Genomic DNA, 19,762 nt, shown 5'->3' with positions numbered 1-19,762 from the left:
TCGTTGGCTTGCACGAAATGCGTTCTTCTGCCCACCTTGATACCAAGAAGGTGCAGCATCAATGCCAAAAGCACCAGAAGCCTCAACGCCGGATGCACTGTTAACTGATATTCTGCTTTCTCCCGAGCTCAACCACTCGCGCAACCACTCGCGCAACCTACTCCTATTATTCGTGCTCCCAGGGACATGAAAAACCCCGTTCTCACAGATTTAGATTACCTGTTCCGTATGACGGATAAACAGCGAAGAGATAAGACACATGACGGCGGATCCTCAATCAACTCTGCACATTGGCATAACCAGATCAAGTTGAGCAAGAAATTGTGAACAAGACCACCACAGCTCTAGACACCACCTAGCTGATCACTGGTTCTCGGAATCAAATTACTAAGACGGGTATGCAATTTTAAAAAGATAGGAAAAGACATTTCGGAGCCTCTATTGGCGGCTCGATGCATGACATATTTTACGTTACATTACCGGGGGCCAAAAAAAAAAAAAAACACCAACAGCCAATTCTTATCCACGTCTCAGCCTCAGACACGATTCTCACGCGCTGACCAGCTCCATCTTGACACCTCTCTTGCCCGTCGCCTCGTCCTTCTCATCCGTGACCTTGACCTTGACCTTCTGGAACAGGTCCACCTTGAGCTTGCGGCTGCCCGACGTCGTAAGAGTGTAGTTCTCGGCGTCGAAGATGCTTTCGGGCTCGGGCTCCGCCAGGTCGCGCAACCGAATGAGACCCTCGATACCAAACCTTGGCACGAGCACCACGAAGCCGTTGCTGAAAATCTTCATGACGAACGCCTCCTCTTCGGCGACCTTGCCCTTGAGGGCCTGGCCCACGTAGTACGCTATGCTTGCGCGGCCGGCGAGCTGCGCGTTACGGTGACGCACATTGATGTTCTTGCATACGGCTTCCAGACGACCACGGCTGCGGACGGCCGGATGAATGGCCTCGTAGCCGATGGCTGCCGCGAGCTGACGATGGGCGACGAGATCGGCATAACGACGGATAGGGGATGTAAAGTGGGTGTAGATCTCCGACGCGAGACCGTAGTGACGGAATTCGGGGTAGGCCTGGGTGCCGGAACAGAAGTACTCGGCGCTCATCATGCAGCGGGTGGCCATGATACGAACGAGGGTGTTGAAGAAGGGGTTGGCCGGGTCGACACAGGTGTCGAGGGAGTCGGCAAGGGCCTTGCTGGAGTCGACACGGAGCTCGAGGCCTTTCTTGACGCGCAGCTGATCCGCTAGCTCGTCGAAGTTGGTCTTCGGGGGAGCGCCGTGGCGACGGAGAATGGCGGTCTGTGGGAAGGCTTCGTAGATCTTGGTGGCTACGCTGACGTTGGCGAGCAACATGAACTCTTCGACCAGAGACATGGTGTCGAGGTGCTGCTTCGTCTTGACGTCGATGGGGTCAGAAGTTTCCGACTCCATCTGGACCTTGACTTCCGGAGAAGACAGGCTGAGGGCACCAGCGTCCATGCGCTTCTGCTTCAGCTTCTTGGAAAGCACGAGCAGTGTTCTTATGCTGTTGGTCAGGTCATCCTTTTGGGAGTCGTCGTCGATGCGAAGCTGTGCCGCCTCGTAACTGAAGGCTTCCTTAGACTGAATAACTGACTTGGTGAAGCGCACGCTGACTACATCGGCATTCGAATTCATCTCCCAAATGCAGGAGAAAGCGAATCGCTCAACGTAAGGCTTCAGAGAACACAGATCTGTGCCAAGAAGCATGGGCAACATGTCAATACGCTTGTCCACGAGGTAGACGGTTGTACCTCTCAGGCTGGCTTCCGTGTCCATGGCATTGCCGGGCTTGACAAAGTGCGACACATCAGCGATGTGGACGCCCACCTCAAAATTCCCATTGGGCAGCGGCCTGGCGTGAAGGGCATCGTCAATATCTTGACAACCGATCGGGTCGATACTGCAAATCAAAAGCTTGCGAAGATCCTCCCTGTCCCTCCAGCCAGGGTCTTCCAGGCTCTGGGGAACTCTCCAGTCGTGTCCTTCCTTCGGTAGACAGTCCAACACGGTTTTGGGGAATGGGCGGTATTGCACGTCGTATTCCAGGAGAAGTGCCTCCGTCTCGGCAGCCTTCGTCTCGAGCTCACCGAGAGACCGAACAAAGTGGCCAATGGGGTGCCTAGAGTCTCGCTCCCACGCGTCGATCGTGACCAATAGACGCTTACCGAGGAGCTCAGTTACCTGCCTCGTACGCAGCTTGATCTTGGGAATGCGCTTGTCCATAGGAATGAGGAAGACGTTGTCCTGCTTACGGCCCTGGCCGCCACTCTTGCTAGCAGACGAGGGGTCAATATGCCCAACGTACTGTCTCCAGTTGCGCTTGATGATGCCAACAACCTTTGCCGTTGGTTGCGCCCGACCCTCGGTGCTCTTGCTTTGTGTCCTTTTTACTTCCTCCTGGAGAGCCTTGCGTTCCTTCTCAGACACGAAGTCCTGAGCCTCCTCAGCCTCGCCATCGGCGTTCTCATCGCGCGTGATAGCCTCCTCCTCGATGATCTTGGTCGAGGGCTCCTTCCACTGGTCTTTTGGCAAAACCTCGACAACAACGACATCTCCGTTGACAGCACGGTTAATGTTTTCTCTTCCAAGTACAATCAAAGGCTTGGGGAACGCGGGAACGTGAATAGAACCCTCCAGATAGTTATAAGGAGAAACGTTGAAGTTGCCCTGGTGCAGCAGTCCAGCCTTGACACCCGTCATCATCTTGGACATGGTGTAGTACTCGGGGTACAGAGGCCCGGCCGGCTTCTTAGAGAACCCAGAGTTCCGTGACTCAGCAACCATATCCAGTAACCTCTCACCATCCTCAAGACCGCCGACGTACTCGGCAAGGGACATGGCAGCTACACCCTCAGCTTTAGCCTTTCTTAAACAATCCTGGTCGTCGCTAAGCATTACCACGGCAGGAACCTTCTTGGCCTTGGTCTGCGTTAGGTGATCAGCGTACCACTTGACAGCCTTGCGTACCGCACGGTCATTGCGGTCGTTGACGGTCTCTTCAGCTTCGCGGTTGACGTACGTCTCCAGGCGGAAGTCGTTGAAGAAGACGTAGAAACGCTTGTCCTCGCTCTTGGTCAAGCCGACAAGGCGGTTATACAATGGCAGCGAACGGTTACGCAGCTCCTCGAGAACAGTCTGCAGTATGATTACGTCGTAGAATGCCGAGCTCTGCTCAAAGAGGTCCATGGCATTCAAGAGCGCGTTAGTGTCAGGGACGATGTAGTGTCCTTGGGGAAACGCCTTTGTCCCCGCAGGCTTGTCCGAGAGGACGAACGGTTGAACTTGAAGGTTTTCATCAGTATGGATTTCATATCGATGTGAGTCATATGACACTCACCGTTGTTGGCTGCATCTCGGGGAGCAGTTTGCAGGCAGGCCCGGCACAGCTTCGACGAGCAAGGGATGTCCTGACGCAGGTAGACTTCTCTCACAATCTTCTGTACCTTTCCCTTTCTGGTGGAACGAACGTAGACCTTGCTCGAGATGTTGGCGGCAAAAGGGTCAGCCTCAAGCGATCGTTTGAGACTCGTCATTTTTGATTCTATACCGATGTGTTGCCGTATCTATACAGGTGAGCCGGCGGTGTAGGCGTTGAGTCTCTTGTCGCCTCTTAAGATGGGCTTTTCGATGATGAAAATTGATTGAAGTGAGGCGCGGGGCGGCTGACAAACCTATCAGACGCACGCGTGTGGCGCTTGCAGTCACTTATCGTTATCGATAAGCGATAACACCTCGCCGGCACATCCCACCTACCTACATATCTAGCTTCACATTGCATCCTGTTGTGTATCCCGAGATTTGTTGGTGCACCACCCAGCAGCTCGGCGAGGGCGGCTTTTTTTTTTTTTTTTTGGGGGGGTGGTTTTAATCTTTATTTTTTCTCGAACCAGTTAATTTATTTAAGAAAGCACCATAGGCTACAGTAGCAGCCTCGTCGGAAGCAAAAAATGGGATTACTTGAGTGGTCTGTCGATTCTTAACAGGAACTGAGACGAGACAAGCCTGCAGAGATCGTCAAAAGCTTCATATCACAAGGATATGACCGCGCTGGTGGCCCCCCTTCTTACTTACATATCATACGAAGTTAACTGGCGGCAAATACTCGTTGTCCACTATGATTGGATCCTTCAGAACCAAGAGAAGTCGCAGTGTCAGTAGAGCCTCGACCGTTCAGGCAATACAAATCCCCGGACTTCCGAATTGTGTCCCCCCCACTGGACTATTACACCGCATCGTTCCCAAATATCTGTGTCTCCCCTCTTGCGGGTTGCATCCTGCAGATGGCGGAAAATGCGTGTTACCCCGGAGAAACTTCGTGGTCGCACAGAGACAAGGCTTCTGATTTCATCCCATCCACCAAGAAACAAGTTCCCGTGTCGCAGAACCTCCACCCCTCATAGTCCGTCTTTCCGCACGCAGCATGCAGCCCGTCCTGTTTCCTAGACGGCAGGAGAAGACAGAAGAACGCGGGCGGATTCTGTTAAGTCTGTTCGCCGTCAAACGCTGCTTATCAATACAATGCTTGGCTTTTTATGATTATTGAAGCCGTTTCACCTGAGGTTTTGGCTATACCAGCGGTTTGCTTGATAGGCGGACCCCGGCCAAATAGCCCAGATGTCTGCGCGCAGACCAGGCATGAAGGGGACACCCCTCTTTCACATCAGCGTCGCATCTTGTTGTGCTTGTCCGCTCCTAGTCTTGTAGGCATAGAGAAGGGGGGCTTCCGCTTGGACCAGGTTGGGCTGATATCTCCGTAGCACCTGGTCACGAAGAAGGGAGACAGAAGCGACTCGCAGTGAGAGTTTTATCGGCAGAGGATGAGACATGGGCTCAAACCAATAGATAACTCCCCAATAAAGGGGGACTGGGTAGAATTAAAAAGCTACTTCAGCCTCAAGCAGTTGCTGCCAGTTGTCGAATGTGCACGGCAGACCGAAGTCGGAAAGCTAGTCGACGTGCATTGTAGAGCCTAGCCCCAGGGGCATGCAAATGGAGACCCTGAAATTTTTTGGGAGCATGTTCTTCTGCAGTCTCGAAGATAAACATCGGTCGATAAAGTGACGGGAGGCTCGAGAGCCGTTGTATTAGCCGCATACGAGTCAGCGCATGAATGATCAGCTCTGTCGCCGTGTAAAGCACCTGCAGTGCCCGTCGTCTGAATAAGGTGCGAGAAGAAGGATGAAGATGAGACAGCATAGGCTAGGGTTTGGCCATGACCAAAGAGTATCAGTGCGGAGGCGGGAGCTAAATCTTGGAGGATGGCCAAACTTGTTTGTTTTAGAAGTGCTTTTCGGCTTTGTTGAGCCACCTTTCAGAGGTTGCGCCACTGAGGGCGGATTGCAGCCAGGGGCGGTTATTGTGTTGCAGATACAACGTCAGCAAGGTCTACCGTTGTTGTCAGGTACAATTTCTTCAATCGGTAGTTGCATAGGCATCATGGCCGAGCAGGATTGCCTGTGTGCCGAGGGGTGCCGAGGGGTGGAAAACTCGCTTTCTCGCTTCCTCGTCGTTCCGACGGGCACCGTGCTGTGTATGGCGGTCAAGATCCGTCCTATGTAGCTGGCCACTGACCGTTACCCTGTCGCAACGGAACTTAAGTCCAATGACGACGTCAGCGATGGTAGGCTGTGTTACGCATGGTCGTTCGCGAAACCAGATAATATGAGGAGTGAGCATTGCAGGTGATCCGATGTCTAGGAGCGAATATGGATAACGACTCAATGGAAAAAGCCATCCTGAGACAACACATGGTTAAGATGAATGACGTCGGGGGGTTGGAGGTATCTGCAGTCATTGATCCCGGAAGTGTACATCAGTATGCGGCGCCAGTATATATGTAGAACATGACAAAGGAAAAGATGAGACTGTAAATCAGCGGCCAACCAAAAACCCCCACAACCACGCCAGAGCAGCTAAGAATGCCAGAAGATGTTGTCGGGATTCGCTGGTGGTCCATCACAAACGAGTGGCTAGTAAAATGCGGAACCACAAATGACTTACATATATATGTATGATGGGCTGGGGATGGTGGTGGTGGTGGTGGTGGTCGCGGCTCCACAGCGGCAAGACACGCGCGAGTGCACTTCGTACATTAGCTGCTGCTGCGAACGAGAAGCGACTGAGATCGGAATAGCCTGTCCTCTTGATGGGCTTCCCCAAAAAGAAACGAGACGAGCGATGCTCTCCTGCAAGTTGGGCACGGAAGGAGGGGGAAGGGGGTGCACTGTCAGTCCAAGATGGGGGGGAAGGTGATGGGCGAGATTCAAGGGGTCCTAAGTGGAATAGATGGAATGGAACGAAATGGGGGGAAGGGGGGGGCATGGGCATGGCATGGCATGACATGGTAGGTATGGGGAAAGGGAATGGGGTATGGATGAGCGTTTGGTTTGCTGCAAGAGCGGGTAGCAAGGATTCAAGGGTAGCTCCCGCAGTGCAAAAAAGGAAACACAGCGGGCCAGTCCCAGTCCACCAAGTTCCTTGTGGCCTACAGAGAGTACCGCACCACCCATCTCCCAATGCCCAGTCCCAGCCAAAGGTCCCGGTCCCTACTACATACAACGACCTAGAAAAGAGTAGCCAAACAACACCAGCAAACTAGGCTGTAGATGTGAACTCGACGCCACAACTGGATAAAACAAACCTCTCTCTCTCGATTCTTTTGACCCGCCTTCAACTTGCGCTCGATTCCTCCAGCCGGCCGGATTCCACCTTATGGCTCCCGATCCACCAAGCACCCAGCAAGCTAGCCAGCCAGCCACAATAGCTATCTAGTCCAGCCCAACCGCCCACAGACTTTTGAAGCCCTGGCAAAAAAGCTCTAGTCAGCACCATAAAACGTGGGTTCCCGAGCCTCAGATAGGTAGAGGCCTACACCCAGCCGTTCATGATGAACTACAGCTTCCCTGGGGCTTTTTCCATCTCCCATCCATTACAGTTATCGCCCCTTTCCCAGACAATTGGGTGCCGCTACGGCGGCTTCCTCTCGACTGACAGCCACCCTCTTGCACTAGGCTGCAGCTTTGACTGTACACCACACCTCACCACCATCGGCAACAACATGGCCATCAATCATTTCCAAGCGTCCTTGAACGCAAGGGCCAGCAGTGCAGGAGGGTACGTCCTCGAAATGGACCAGCCATTTCAGAGCTTGTGTCAACACTACCGCCCCCAACCCGCTGGTTCACGTCAGGCAAAGCCACCAAAGTCAAACCCCAATAGCCATCACTGGCTTGCTACAACATCTGCTCGACAACTCCCTATACCCATCGGCATGCTGGGTTTGCCGGCCAGATTGGTCTGTTCATTCGTGACTGCTTAGGATAAAATCAATAGCCCCATCGGTTACTGCCGTGCATTTACACTGGCACGGCTCGTTCGGAGAGAAACTACTTGTTGGAGGTGTGGACACCTATGCCGCACACCCTCCATCTCACTCATTCCTTTTCGTCCCTTGTCTCGACTGCCCTCTTCTGACTGCCCACACAGAGCTGCGACCAGGTAAGCATAGACTCCTTCTACGAGCAGGGAATACGGCTGTTTCTTCCCTCGCCGTCTGCCACACCACACCATTGTCATAACCCTACCTCTTCCCCAGCACCCCAGGCAGGCCTCGCCCCCTCCCACCCCTCTTCCGCCTTCAGTGGACCAACAGTAGGGCCATGCCATGCTCATGTTCTGCCAGAGGCAGCAGTCCGTCATTGGGTGGGTCCTCGATGAACCCATGATTTGCAGCCTGGCCAGTGCACCGTCATGAATGTAATGCCACAAGCCAATCGCCCTCGTCATGTCGGAAGCATCAACAACCAAGAGCCATTCGGTCTGCCACTCCGTCAACTTTCTGCTCAATCATCCTCGCAGTCGCTGCTACCCATCTTTGGTGCCCTGTCTCTGACCTCCCTCCCTAGCACTTTGGGCTATATCACCTCCATGTCAGTCGTGAGGAGCCTTTAAAGCTAAGCTCAACCCTGCACACCATCTTCCTTTGGCAAGTGGCCATCCGCACGCTTGTCCTTCACACCCTAAGGTTTTCCAGAGATGAAGGCTAGAATACCATCTCGACCGGTTCTCCGGTCACCTGGTTTCCATTTGTAGCCCCAGCCTAGCCTTGTGCTTCTCTTTATTTTTATTTTTATATCAGATTGAAAGGTGGCATCAGTGGTGATTGAATGGAAAGCATATCTGAGCTGCGCTGCGCGACTATGACGCGCGCGAGACGATGCCAGGTAATAGAGCATGGCTATCATGATGAAATCCGAAACGAGAGGGGAAACCAAGCCACTAAGCCTTATCTGATCGGTATGATGACTTAAGTCCGAGGCATCTCCGTTCTTGACGGGTCACCCGATAAGTTCCTCTTTTTTTGTTCTCGATGCAGAATACAACACATCCCAGTCTGGAGGCGAGTTAGTTGAAACGCTTCTTCGTCCGTTAATGTTTCCTAGCTGGCGGACTAGCATGCTGCAGAAACATGAGTAAGTGAAAATAAAAAAGACTCACAATTAATAGGTTCCCCCCCCCCCCCCCCCTGCCCTTCTCTCCCCATGCTTCTTGAATATGCCGTCGTTAAGCAGAGGCCGAGACGAAGCTAGTAAACCACTGTTCTCGTGCAGGTGCCATCTTGCGATCTAAATGTCGGCGATGCTCCCACCTAGCAGGCCGTTGTCTGCTTAGGCTGCATGGTATTACATGGTTTATTTCCCTCGCCGCTGTTGTTGATGACGGGCTATTGCCAGTTAGCACTGAGTTTCAGCTGTGGCGCTTTCTCATATATCGTCCAGGCTAGGGTTGTTAAGCGTAAGCCAATCAGCAACGGCGCGTGTTGACTTGAGAAACGTCTGTGAGGCCGCTCAGTGATGGAGACCCATGCAGCAAACTAGTTGCGCTTGGGATCTGCCAGTCCGACTGCCTGCTCCGCTGTCGCCTGATGAGGGGTGGTACATGTTTAGAGAGGTTTCTTGTGGCCAATCTAAGATGAAGCTTGTCATTAACGCAGTAACCATGTTCTCTTTCCCTTCTCCTCCACACCGTTCCTCTTGAACCGCAGCTGGTGATCAGCCAACCCAAGACATCGGATTCGTGCAGCTCCTTCACATTGGTTAGAAGTTTAGACCATCGGCAATCGTATGCGACATATGTGAATTTCCAGGTTTAGATCCGCAGCACCATGTCAATCTTCAAGGTATGAATACTTAAGTCGGGCACTTCCTTTGCTGCATATTGATGTCCCTCCGCCGGCCGGAACCTGCCCCGTTTACTTCTTGGGCTGAACAAGGTGACAGCCAGCGAGCTCAGTGCGAGAGAAAGGCACAAAGAAAAAAAAAAAAAAAGAAAGAAAGAGAGAAAAAAAAAAGCGGCGCTGCAGGCGAAGGGCGTACAAACCAAGAGCCTTCATTGAGAACCCCGGCCATGCTCGAACGTATGGATATTGCCTGTATGCTTGGCTGCAGTGTCTTGCATTGGCCTTTGTCCTACCTTACCCTTTTGATCAGCTACTCGTCGGCCATAATTTTTCATCTTTGCTTCCCAGACTAGGAATGCTGAAGTCTGTGATGCTTCATGTGATAAGGTCAGTTGTACTTGCACGAAACTGATTTGGAGATCTGATGAGGACCTAGGGTCATCGGGTTGTCATCCCCCGTCGATAAGCATCAGATAAGACGGCAAACATGGCCCATGGACGCTTGTAGCGGACCTTGGTAAGCAATCCACCCCGAGACCGATGCGATGACGAAATGTCTCTTGCCTAGCCACCCTAGGCGCTGTTGGGGCGGCCCCTAAGGTGGCGCGTGATGTGATAAACGGGGCCATTATTTCCCATGTTATCAGAACGGTGTCTAGCGGCCGGCATGCAGGAAGCAGTTTTAGACGAGAGGAGTTCCGGAAAAAATCAATGGAACAGGGGGTGTAGGCTGACCTCATCTGTGTCATAACCATGTATGACAGCAACCTAATTGAGAACAATTTCTGCCTCATCCCACGATATGGCTGTCAACCAATATTTTCTGAATCTCGTAAACACGAGTTTGCGCCACAACAAGACCATTGTTATGGCCGGGCTTTTCCCTTCCCCATGTTACGGGGCGCTGTGGTTCTGGCTGGTGTGTATCATTCTACCACCGCTTGAAAACCAGCATTCGAGTGCACTAACTGGCTGGAGTCTAAACTAGTTCTTCGCTTTTTGTGGCGATCAAGTAAGAGCACGCGAGTCGAGACCAGGCTTCGTGCCATAAGGTCCATTGTGTAAGAACGCGAAAAGACGAGGCCGTCGGTTTGGGTAAGTCAGACGCCCCGCGAAAGGCACGACGTTCGGCTAAGAGAATCCCCTTGGCAGAGAGACATTCCCTGATCCTATCCGTTTCGCCCGCTTTCAACCGTATTGCTGACAGGGGTCGCTGTCGATAGCGCATGCGCCATCACTGGGACCCCGGCGGATGGCAAGTCACCGTGGCACTCAGGCTGGGGTGATTGGCTGATGAGGTTCCTAGCGACAAGAACGGTGTCTGTGCGGGCAAGGTGACGGGGCTTGATCCAGTGAACGAGTCAGGTCAAAAAGATTGTCGGGAATTTTCCCGCCTCCACTGCCTCTCAGGCGTCTTTATGCCTGACTTCAGCTGGTGCAAAATCAGATATCGAAAGGCAGCTGAATGGCACGACGAGCCCACTTGATTCAAGCACGTCGAACAGGGATGATATTTTTCTTGATTCCCATTTACGGAGCCAAATGCCTCTCATGTCGCACAAGGTCAAAGGTGATATGACAGACTTGACCTAGTATTAGTCTCAGCTGACAGACCGGACTTTATGAACTTCGACTCCTTTTCCTTTCAAGGTGGATATGTCTGGCCAAGAGCAGTACGTGTCAAGGACAAATCAGATCTGCCTCAGGGTGATTCACTGCTGGCATTTTGCTGATGGAACAATATCCTCGGACAGTGAAGCCTATTTGGAACTGGCTGTCAGTTTGAAGCAGCCTATCAAGGCTGGGAAAGGCTGGGATGAAGTTCGCCGCTTTAGAGAGGGGCAACATCCACCCAGTATTTTGTTGAACGTAGGCTTAATCCGCTAAACGGCAGCCTTGCAGAAGCTGTTACGAGCATCGCAGGAGCAGAGGTCGCTTGTCGAACTTCTATCAACCACTTTCCTCCTCTTCCTCCTGCGATGTCTTCCACATTCGGTCTTGCACATGCATTTCAACCAGATAGCGGATGCCCAGCGGTTTGAGATTTGCCACTTGTAGACATCTTTCTCTCCAAGGGGCTGATGAGACGATGAGACGTGCAGTTTAAGACCGAATGAGGCCGACATCCCGGTTGTGGGCGTCGCGCAATCTGCCTGCCCTGCATGTCGGTGTGCAAAATCTCCATTTCGATAGGCTAGGCTTGTCGAGCCGTCGACTCTTTGGAATTGAATGAATCATTCACTGCTTCGGACGCTAGGAGAAGGAGTTCGCTTGGGCCGAAACTAGTGCTGCAAGAGCGCTATGGGTCGAATTCTCAAGGAGTTATGTGAACATGGAAAGGGCCGCGGGAGATGGGGCTCGACATGGACCGCCTCAGCAAGAGACAAAAGCTGATGAGCTCTGATAATGCAGAAGGACGAAAGGAAGCCCTGTCGACACCAAGTTACGCACGATTTGCCGTCATCTGAACAAGCATCTTCCAGATGCATAAAAGCGGCAACTGGACCTGCGAAACGAAACCTGAGGTTGTACGGAAGTCAGTTGAGCAGTTGTGATGCTGGTCGGCTCCGCCGGAATGGGCGAGACTCCTAGAAGCCTTCAAGTCTGTTTGATTTTACTGGCGTTTGAAGCATCCGTAATTCTCACCATTCAAAGCCACCAAAATACAAACGTCATCTGACAATATACCCTGTCTAGTTAATGCCAGATGCCGTGCTAGCTAGTCGATAGCACTTTAGAAAGTCACCATGCAATGTCGTCCCCCTTGTTTGGGTGACGGCCACAGTTATTTTGGCGACCATGGATGTGAGGTTCGGGTGACGGCGATGGTGGGCATCGCTGGTAAAATGGTGGGCGCCTTTGGCCCGCTGCCGCCTGTTGTTCTCTGGGGTCCAATGTTCGAGTGATCGTTCCCGCACCTCATCTACGCAAGCCGGGGGTGCCACTCTGCTGCAGCAGTGTGGCCCGCTTCCTCCTTCTTATGCAGACGATTGCAGTGTCGTGAGACCGGAGCAGGGGACGGTTCTCCTTGAGGCCCCTGTCGAAGCACCAATTAGGTTAGGTAAAAGCTCAGACGGGCCGCGAATAGTGAACATCATAGTGAGCGTTGGAGAGAAGTGTTCCGCCGTGGCCGACAAACGACGCGCGGAAGAGGTATCGAATCGCGCTTTTCATGTTGGGTCTTGGGGTGTGATTCCCGAACGGACCTCGGTTGGTGTCATCCAAAACTTCATGCTCGTCGGGCAAATCCACATTGGGATCAGTTTGCAGCGATTACCTCTCAAGGATCCTCAACGTAGTATTTGCCCGTAGAGTCTGAGGCAGATGTCAATAAGCCAGACTCGGGATCTCCGTGGCTGAAGCTGAACAGGAGAAAAACAGGCTGTAAATTTCGGGTCTGATTCTCCGCAGCAAGTCAGGAAGTTGACAAGGAGGGTAATACGCAGTGTAAGGCTTGTGGCCAGGGGCCATTGTTCGGGGTGGTCGATGAATGTTGACAGTGTATGCGTAGGGGGTTAGAGAAGAGGACCGGCGGCACGCAAAGGTTGCCCAGTAAAGACGCGCAGTCGAGCCAAGACTGGAGATTGACGCCGGGCTTTTTGGCCCCCTAGCTTCGTGCAGGAGGTAATGAAGTTTCGGTGCGATCTAGACTTGATGTCTTCTTCCTAGTGACTCGGGCAAAGTGTTTGGCAAAACCATGGATATAGTCTTAGTTGATGCGAGTGCCTGCTGAGCTGAAGTTTGTAGGTAAAACTAGAATGTGGAGTATCCCTCAGTGTGAGCTGCGAGTCATCAATCTTTTGGTGAAATAGGGCATGATGATGCCGAGTTTGGATATCAAATTGCAATGAAGGTCTCGTCGAAGACAAAGTCGAGTAGTGGTGGCTTATTCTTGCAATGCCTGCCTCGTGGAAGCTCAAAATAGGAAAGTCATCTTCATTGATGATACGACTAGAAAGTAAATAGATACTATGTAATTAAAAGCAGGCACGAAAAGGCAAGAATACCTGTCGGGCCTTGCCTTGCTGACATTTCGTGTTGATTGCGTGGTGCTGTACCCGTATCCTTCGGTGAGTACGTACTTCTGTCCCCTTCCGTCCATTTGTGTTGGGGCCGCAGTCGTTACAGAGCACCGTTGCGTGTTCTCCACTCTGGGCGCGCGTGTACTACTATGATGATGGAAGTGGGAAAAACAACAAGAAGAAAACAGAGGTAGCTGTGGGCATGGGCGCTCTTACTTGCTACTGGGTACATTGCTGCAGGAGGTTAACCGGTCAGTGAAAGTGCAGATGCCAAGTGAGGTAAGATGCACCGACGGAAGTGTCTTGTCTCGTTTCGTCTGCCTGGCTTAGGCATTTTTGCTGTCGCTGCTTTAGACAGCAGCATGTCTTCCTGCCTGCCCGCCCGCTCGCCTGTTCATGGCATGTCTCCATGTGTATGTGTGCTTAGCAACCAGCCTGCCTGCTTCTGGCTTGCCAATACCCCTCGTCTCTGATCAAGACCCCGGTTGTCTTTAGGCTAGGCTAGACCGGACTCTTTGATACTTTTAGTGACGACTTCCATCGCTCTTCTTTTCGGGGCCATGAGCATAATCCTAGCTGGCGCAATAGACGGACCGGCCATCAGTCAGACTGCGACCGTCAAAGCCGAACCCAATCAGTCTTAGCGGATAGACCGCAGTCATTCTGTCAAACCAGCGGGGGGTGGAAATGGAAGCCGCAGTCGCCGCTGATGCTTCTCTACTATGTACACTACTTGCACTTACACCTGCCTGCACCTGCACCTGCACCTGCACCTACATCTGCACCTGGTTTCCTCACCCCTGTCACGACCTTCCTGGCGCCATCGTCGTCTGTGCCCGTGCCCAGATGGGCGGTCCCACATTTGACTCCTCTTCTACGGTTTTTTATTTTTCTTCTTGCGCTGGCTGCATATTACAGCATATTATTACTGTCAATGTTGCCGTAGTCATGCTGATGGTACGGAAGGCAAGATGACCCTCTATGGATACCTTCTCCCCCGCTAGAGTTCGGATTTCCAGACAGTCGCAGCCCAGTTCTGACGGCGCAGGGCATTCACACGCGGTTTCGAGCAGGCCTCCCCCGAAGGGAATGTAAAAAAAAGTCGATGGCCGTCTTGGTCTTGGCTGGTTCTCGTAACCGTGTGACAGGGAACCCCAGTCCCACGTTCTTGTCCGTTTTCTCCACTTCCTTGAAGAGAGGGCGAAGGGGAGGGAAGGTTTTTTTTTCATCTTTTTTCCCTCTTCGACCAGTCTGTCGGCCGGTGTGCTTCTTTGTCGAGTGACTTCCTCTGATTCCACACACACCCCCCGTTAAAGAAAAAAAAAAAATAACAGTGTGCTCGCCACACCCGAGAGACGCCGCCGCTGCCAACGCCGCCGCCATTTGACTCTTCTGCGATTTTTGGCTTCATCTGGTCCATGTCCCTGTCGCCGTCATACAGTCATACCTACCACCAAGTCCCAGACTTTCCCAGTCCCAACCCGACCCCAGCATAGAAGGCCCTGTCCTAGTCCATCCATCCGTTCCACTTCTTCCCAGGCTTCTGCTCCCCCCCTCCCTCCCTCCCTCCCCATCTACGTCGCTCTGCGCCGGGACATCTGCACCTGCACCTACCTGCACCTCCTCTGTGCATGCACCAGCCCAGCCAAGTTCTTAACCAGCCTAGCCCGGCCTAGCATCAGCATCAGCACTGGCCAGCTCCAGCCTTTTCCCAGTATCAACTCGCATCGCACCTGCTGATGCGACCTTGATTGCTGCGCGCTATCCGACGCCTCCATTTCCAATCGCAACCTCAAGCATCGCGGGGCACATCAGCTTGTCTCTGCCAGGCTCGAACAACAAAAAAAAAAAAAAAAAACCCCAAAGTTCCATTTGCGTCTATACCCATACCCAAAGACAAAATCAGAGAGAAAACAGCTTTGTCAAATTATTCGCATTTAAGTCATCAGGCACAGCATCGTTCTGTTTTCACCGGAGAAGCCGGAATCGCTGGAACAGCAATAGAACAGCTAGCGAAGCAAGAGAGGCTGCTGATTCATTCCACCATCTGAGGGCCCTGAACATCTTGGGTACTTACAATTACTCACTTGACACTTGCTATTCTGCCCGGCATCATATCGCGTCGCATCGCTTCAATTTGCGACAAACTGACCGTCGCCCATCTACCATCTGCCATCAGGCAGTTTTATCATTGTCTCCAGCAAATCGTCATCGTACTTGGGCAACATTACTTTTCTGCGAGATATCCATCACCTCAAGTTCCCACATCCCCATTGCGGAGTCGCCTTTTCTTCACCCCCCCTCCGCTCAATACACTGTCGCGCAAACCCTTCGTCAAGGCGCAGAAGTCGCCCAGAAAGGCATACGGCTGCAACTTGACAAGCGCAAGCATCCGACCACATTGCTCCGTGCTGCCTTCCTTGCCTTACGTTTATCTTTGCCTTAAACCAGGTACCTCCCTACGGACACTGCCCGCCCGTCCAAGGAGCAAGCCTAGGTACTTCTCTACTTCCTGCACCCAAAGGCAAAAGATACCAGACGTGACACACCCTACCACCCGACCTTACCTTGCCGTTCTCAGTCGCCCACTTCTCTCCGTCCATCCATCATCTTATCCTTACCACGCAACATCTCTGCGAACGCCAGCCAACCATCCGTCATCTTCCCTCCTTCACCACACGCGCACGCGCATATCCACTGGCGACGACCTCCCCATTCTTTGCCCACACTCTTCTCTCTTCTCATCGCCGACGAGAAAGTGGTACTCGCCAACATATTCTTATTCCTCCCCCCTGCGTTTCCCATTGCTAACCCTGTTCCCGGGTTGTTCTTCACTGCGCGACAAGTGCCAGTGAAAAAAAAAGAAAAAAAAAGGATAATCTCGCCGAACAACAGGTTTCTTGCTTCTTGCATAGCAGCTACCCACAGGCCCTTTCGCAAAGGAATCTTGCCGCCGCAGACCACAGGACACAGACCCTACCGATACTCTATTGAGTTCTACGGCTTGGTTGTACCGGCACTACAACTCAGCTGTTTGCATTTCATCTAGGATTCAAACCTTCCCTATTCAAACACCCCATACCCCCTTCCTTGCCCTGCGTTGAGAAAACTGAACGAAACGGGAGAGGCACGAAAGCTTCCATTCGACTTCTTCCCAAGCCGCTCCCCCTACCCGTTATTACTCGACACCTCTCCCCCCGCCAGGGACATTTCAGAGCTTTGCGCCAACCATATGCACGCATAAGCCTGCCCTGCATCGCCCAGCGCACCACCCCCCCGACCCAGCGTCGCCCTCGACCGCGACCCGGCCGGAAGGCAATCCAACTATATCAAGACACGTCGTCGTGGACCTGATCTTCTCGAATTTGCTGCTGCTGGGAGACATTTTGCGCGCTCAATGTACTCTACGCAGCCGAACGGAGCTGATAGTGCGACAATCAACCCGGCTGCTCTCAACTCTGGTATGTTGCTTATTTGCTCTTAATGTCCCCCTCCCCAGTTTCACACCCCCCGCCCTTTACCCAGCCTCAGCCTGCCTGTCTGTCTGCCTGCACGCCCACCCGCTAGCCGTCATCGCATTCCACTGCGAGGTACTCCGCGTCGGTAGCTTTTAATACCGGCGCAGTCGCTTACGCCTCTCCCTCTCTTTCTCTCTCTCTCTCTGTCTTGAATCATGGCTGCGCTGTCTCAACATCACCTGTCTCGCAATGGCTCTGTGCTGACGGTTGCGATTATTAATAAGACCTACTAAACACTAGCTCTCGCGGCATCAAAAGAAGCCGATCCCCCGACAACTTCCAGGAGACAGCTCCCGCAGGTAATCAAGGTATGTTTTTTTTCCGCCCCTTGCCCGGCACCTCCACCACTCCGTCCCAAAATGCTTTTGTTGGTTAGCAAGCGCGCGTGTCACCTCCTGCCTCCTTGCCGCAGTGCGCAACGCGATACAAGCTAATGCCTCGTGTTCCCTCGGCAGGTGACTCTAACCCGAGAAAACGTGGAAAGTCGTTGAAAGGAAAAACCTCCGGAAGCATTTCCGAGACTGCCGGCCAGGCCCTCGTATCCAACATGCCTCAAACCATCCCACCACCGCAAACCCCTCAAAACCAGGCCGCGCCGCTGCCAGGAGGGCAGACTGTCGCCTACGCGCCCGCACAAGCGTCCCCTCCGCCGAAGACCACACCGACGAAGACGACGCTGAAAGCCTTGCCCACTGTGAGAGACCACACCACCGATCAACTCAATGCTGCCGGCGATGAATATCTCCCGAGAGAGATCGACGAATTTGGGGAGAAGAAGGTGATGCCCAATGGCCAGCTCTTGGGTGGCCGTGAATACAAATGCCGGACGTTCCTGGTTCCCAACCGCGGTGACAAGCTTTTCATGCTAGCGACTGAGTGCGCGAGGGTGCTGGGTTATCGTGATTCGTACCTCTTGTTCAACAAGAACAGGTCGCTCTACAAGATCATTGCCAGCCAGCCCGAGAAGGACGACCTTGTTAGCCAGGAAATTCTCCCATTCTCGTACCGGTCTCGGCAGATCGCAATTGTGACAGCACGATCCATGTTTCGTCAATTTGGCAGTCGTGTCATTACCAATGGCCGAAGAGTTCGCGATGACTATTGGGAAACCAAGGCACGCAAACAAGGGTTCACTGAAGCCGACTTGGCTGGTGAGAAGCGCCCCGGGGCCGCGAAGGCAAGAGAAGCCGCAGCCGAAGCACAGAACCAGGTTATGCTGGGAGGCCCTCACGGAGAGATCGTCTACAGCAACACTCCCAGCCAGTTCCCCGGCGCCCCTCAACCTCAGATCGTCCAACCAGGTATGCTTGGAGCGCCAACCGGAACCACGACCAGAATGCCCGTGATAACACTAGGATCAGAGCTCAGTGACAACCGCCCCCGTGATTATAGCGGAATCCTCAAAGGCGGACCTCGCCAGGAGATCACCGGCCCGGCCTACCAGGACCAGACGCGCCCCGCGCAGATTGGAGAAGTTCACGCCCAAGCACACCACGCTGCGGAGTACAACCGAACGCTGAACCAGCAACGTGACATGCGCGGCGATTACCTTCAGGGCATATGGAGGCGACCGCACGAGCAACCCCAGTCGTCAAACCTGACTCAGGGCGTGGCCACGACTGATGCGGCAGTACCAACGACGCGGGCAACTCAGTCACCGCACACAACGGCCAGCGGTATGCCACAGTCTGGCATCGTGCCCAACCAGAGTCCCCAAATGATGATGACGGCCCCACCATACTCCCAGTCGATTCACGCGCAGAATCCAATTAGTCAGGCTCCGATGAGAGGTATGGCCCAACCGTCTTCCCAAAAGAACAGCAAGCCAACGACTTTGCCTGCAGCAGGGAGTGCGAGCAATATGCCACAAGGCGCCCAGGGCTACCACTACCCTGCTTCCGGCCAAATGTGGCCTCAGACGCAGCAAAACCCTCAGCACAACTACTCGGGGTACACAACGCAGAATCAACAGTCTCATCAGCAATCACCGGCCCCTCAACTCCGGCACGCGAGCAGCGGTGTGCAGCCAGCAATGCAGTTCTCTGGAATGCCCGGTATGGGGCAAAGCTATGGTGCGGGTCAGGGAATCTACCCGGCAGATCAGACTCCTCGTCAATACATGCCCCAACCCAACCAAGGCTCGCCGGCTGTCACGCAGGCTTGGTCCAACCAACAGACGCCAGCACAGTGGTGGACAAACCAACCTCAATGAGTATGAAAGGGTTTACGATACAATGGACTTATTTTTTACTCTCACAGTTTCGATTCCAGCAGCGTTATGCCGGCCACTTACCATTTCGTTTCGTTTATATATGTGGCGGCGACTCCCTGGCTTTTGCCGGTTTGGCGGGTTTTCTGCTGCCCTCTGAAGGATACCCAAGCATACAGTTCAGGTGGAGGCTATGTGCTTTTGGGCCGCCGGCCTGTCAGTCTTCGTGCAGCATTTTGGCCGAGAAGGGAAGGATAGAGGAGTCGCGGGGGATCCGGGAACATATTATCTCTCAGGTCAAGGGGTGGATTTGGTTTATTAACTGTGCCCCGTTTTCCTTGTTCGTCATTTTCAGGTTTTCGGTACTTGGGGAGGATGCATTTTGCAACATTGGTTGGCCGCCTATTCGATTCAGTTTATCCTCGTTAACGCTTCCCCAACATCTTGTCCTCGCGTTTCCTTCCATTTTTCTACCTTTTCCTTCTTTTTTTTTCTTTTCTTTTTTTTTTTTGTCTTCTTGGTTCATGTCTGTTTCCTCACCGTTGGCACACGGGCACTTTCGACTTCAATTTGATACCACCACCGTCTTCTTGTCGCCGATTCGCTTCGCGCGCTGTGTTAATTAGTCTTTCGCATCCCTTCGAATACGATACCATACGAACAATCTCTTCGCACGTACTTCCCGCTACAGGCCACTAAAACCGTCAAGGGTTGGCTCAAATGTTTTGAGCGGCACTGGTTGTACGGCGACCAATGTGAGCTCTCAGTGGCAAACCACTTGGTGATGTGTTAATCACTCCAACGC

At 53.0% G+C, this 19,762-nt stretch overlaps 2 protein-coding genes across 2 annotated transcripts; one reads left to right on the top strand and one right to left on the bottom strand.

The window, feature by feature from the left end:
• Nucleotides 1-549: 549 nt before the first annotated feature.
• Nucleotides 550-3,563, bottom strand: CTRU02_208791 (RNB domain-containing protein; the record flags this gene model as incomplete). The annotated part of the gene is made up of 2 exons (XM_036724793.1): nucleotides 550-3,311; nucleotides 3,368-3,563. The coding sequence occupies 2 exons, from the start codon at nucleotides 3,561-3,563 to the stop codon at nucleotides 550-552; spliced, it is 2,958 nt and encodes a 985-aa protein (XP_036583425.1).
• Nucleotides 3,564-16,627: 13,064 nt separating this feature from the next.
• Nucleotides 16,628-18,960, top strand: CTRU02_208790 (chromatin structure-remodeling complex protein rsc7; the record flags this gene model as incomplete). The annotated part of the gene is made up of 3 exons (XM_036724794.1): nucleotides 16,628-16,691; nucleotides 16,970-17,056; nucleotides 17,204-18,960. 3 exons carry the CDS (start codon nucleotides 16,628-16,630, stop codon nucleotides 18,958-18,960), a joined length of 1,908 nt encoding a protein of 635 aa, XP_036583426.1.
• Between the last annotated feature and the right edge of the window lie 802 nt (nucleotides 18,961-19,762).

Source organism: Colletotrichum truncatum (assembly GCF_014235925.2).
Source record: "Colletotrichum truncatum strain CMES1059 chromosome Unknown Contig_0005, whole genome shotgun sequence".
In the NCBI taxonomy this organism is placed as follows: domain Eukaryota; kingdom Fungi; phylum Ascomycota; class Sordariomycetes; order Glomerellales; family Glomerellaceae; genus Colletotrichum; species Colletotrichum truncatum.
The sequence above is the reverse complement of the archived record's forward strand: the minus strand, read 5'-3'. Positions and strand labels throughout refer to the sequence as shown.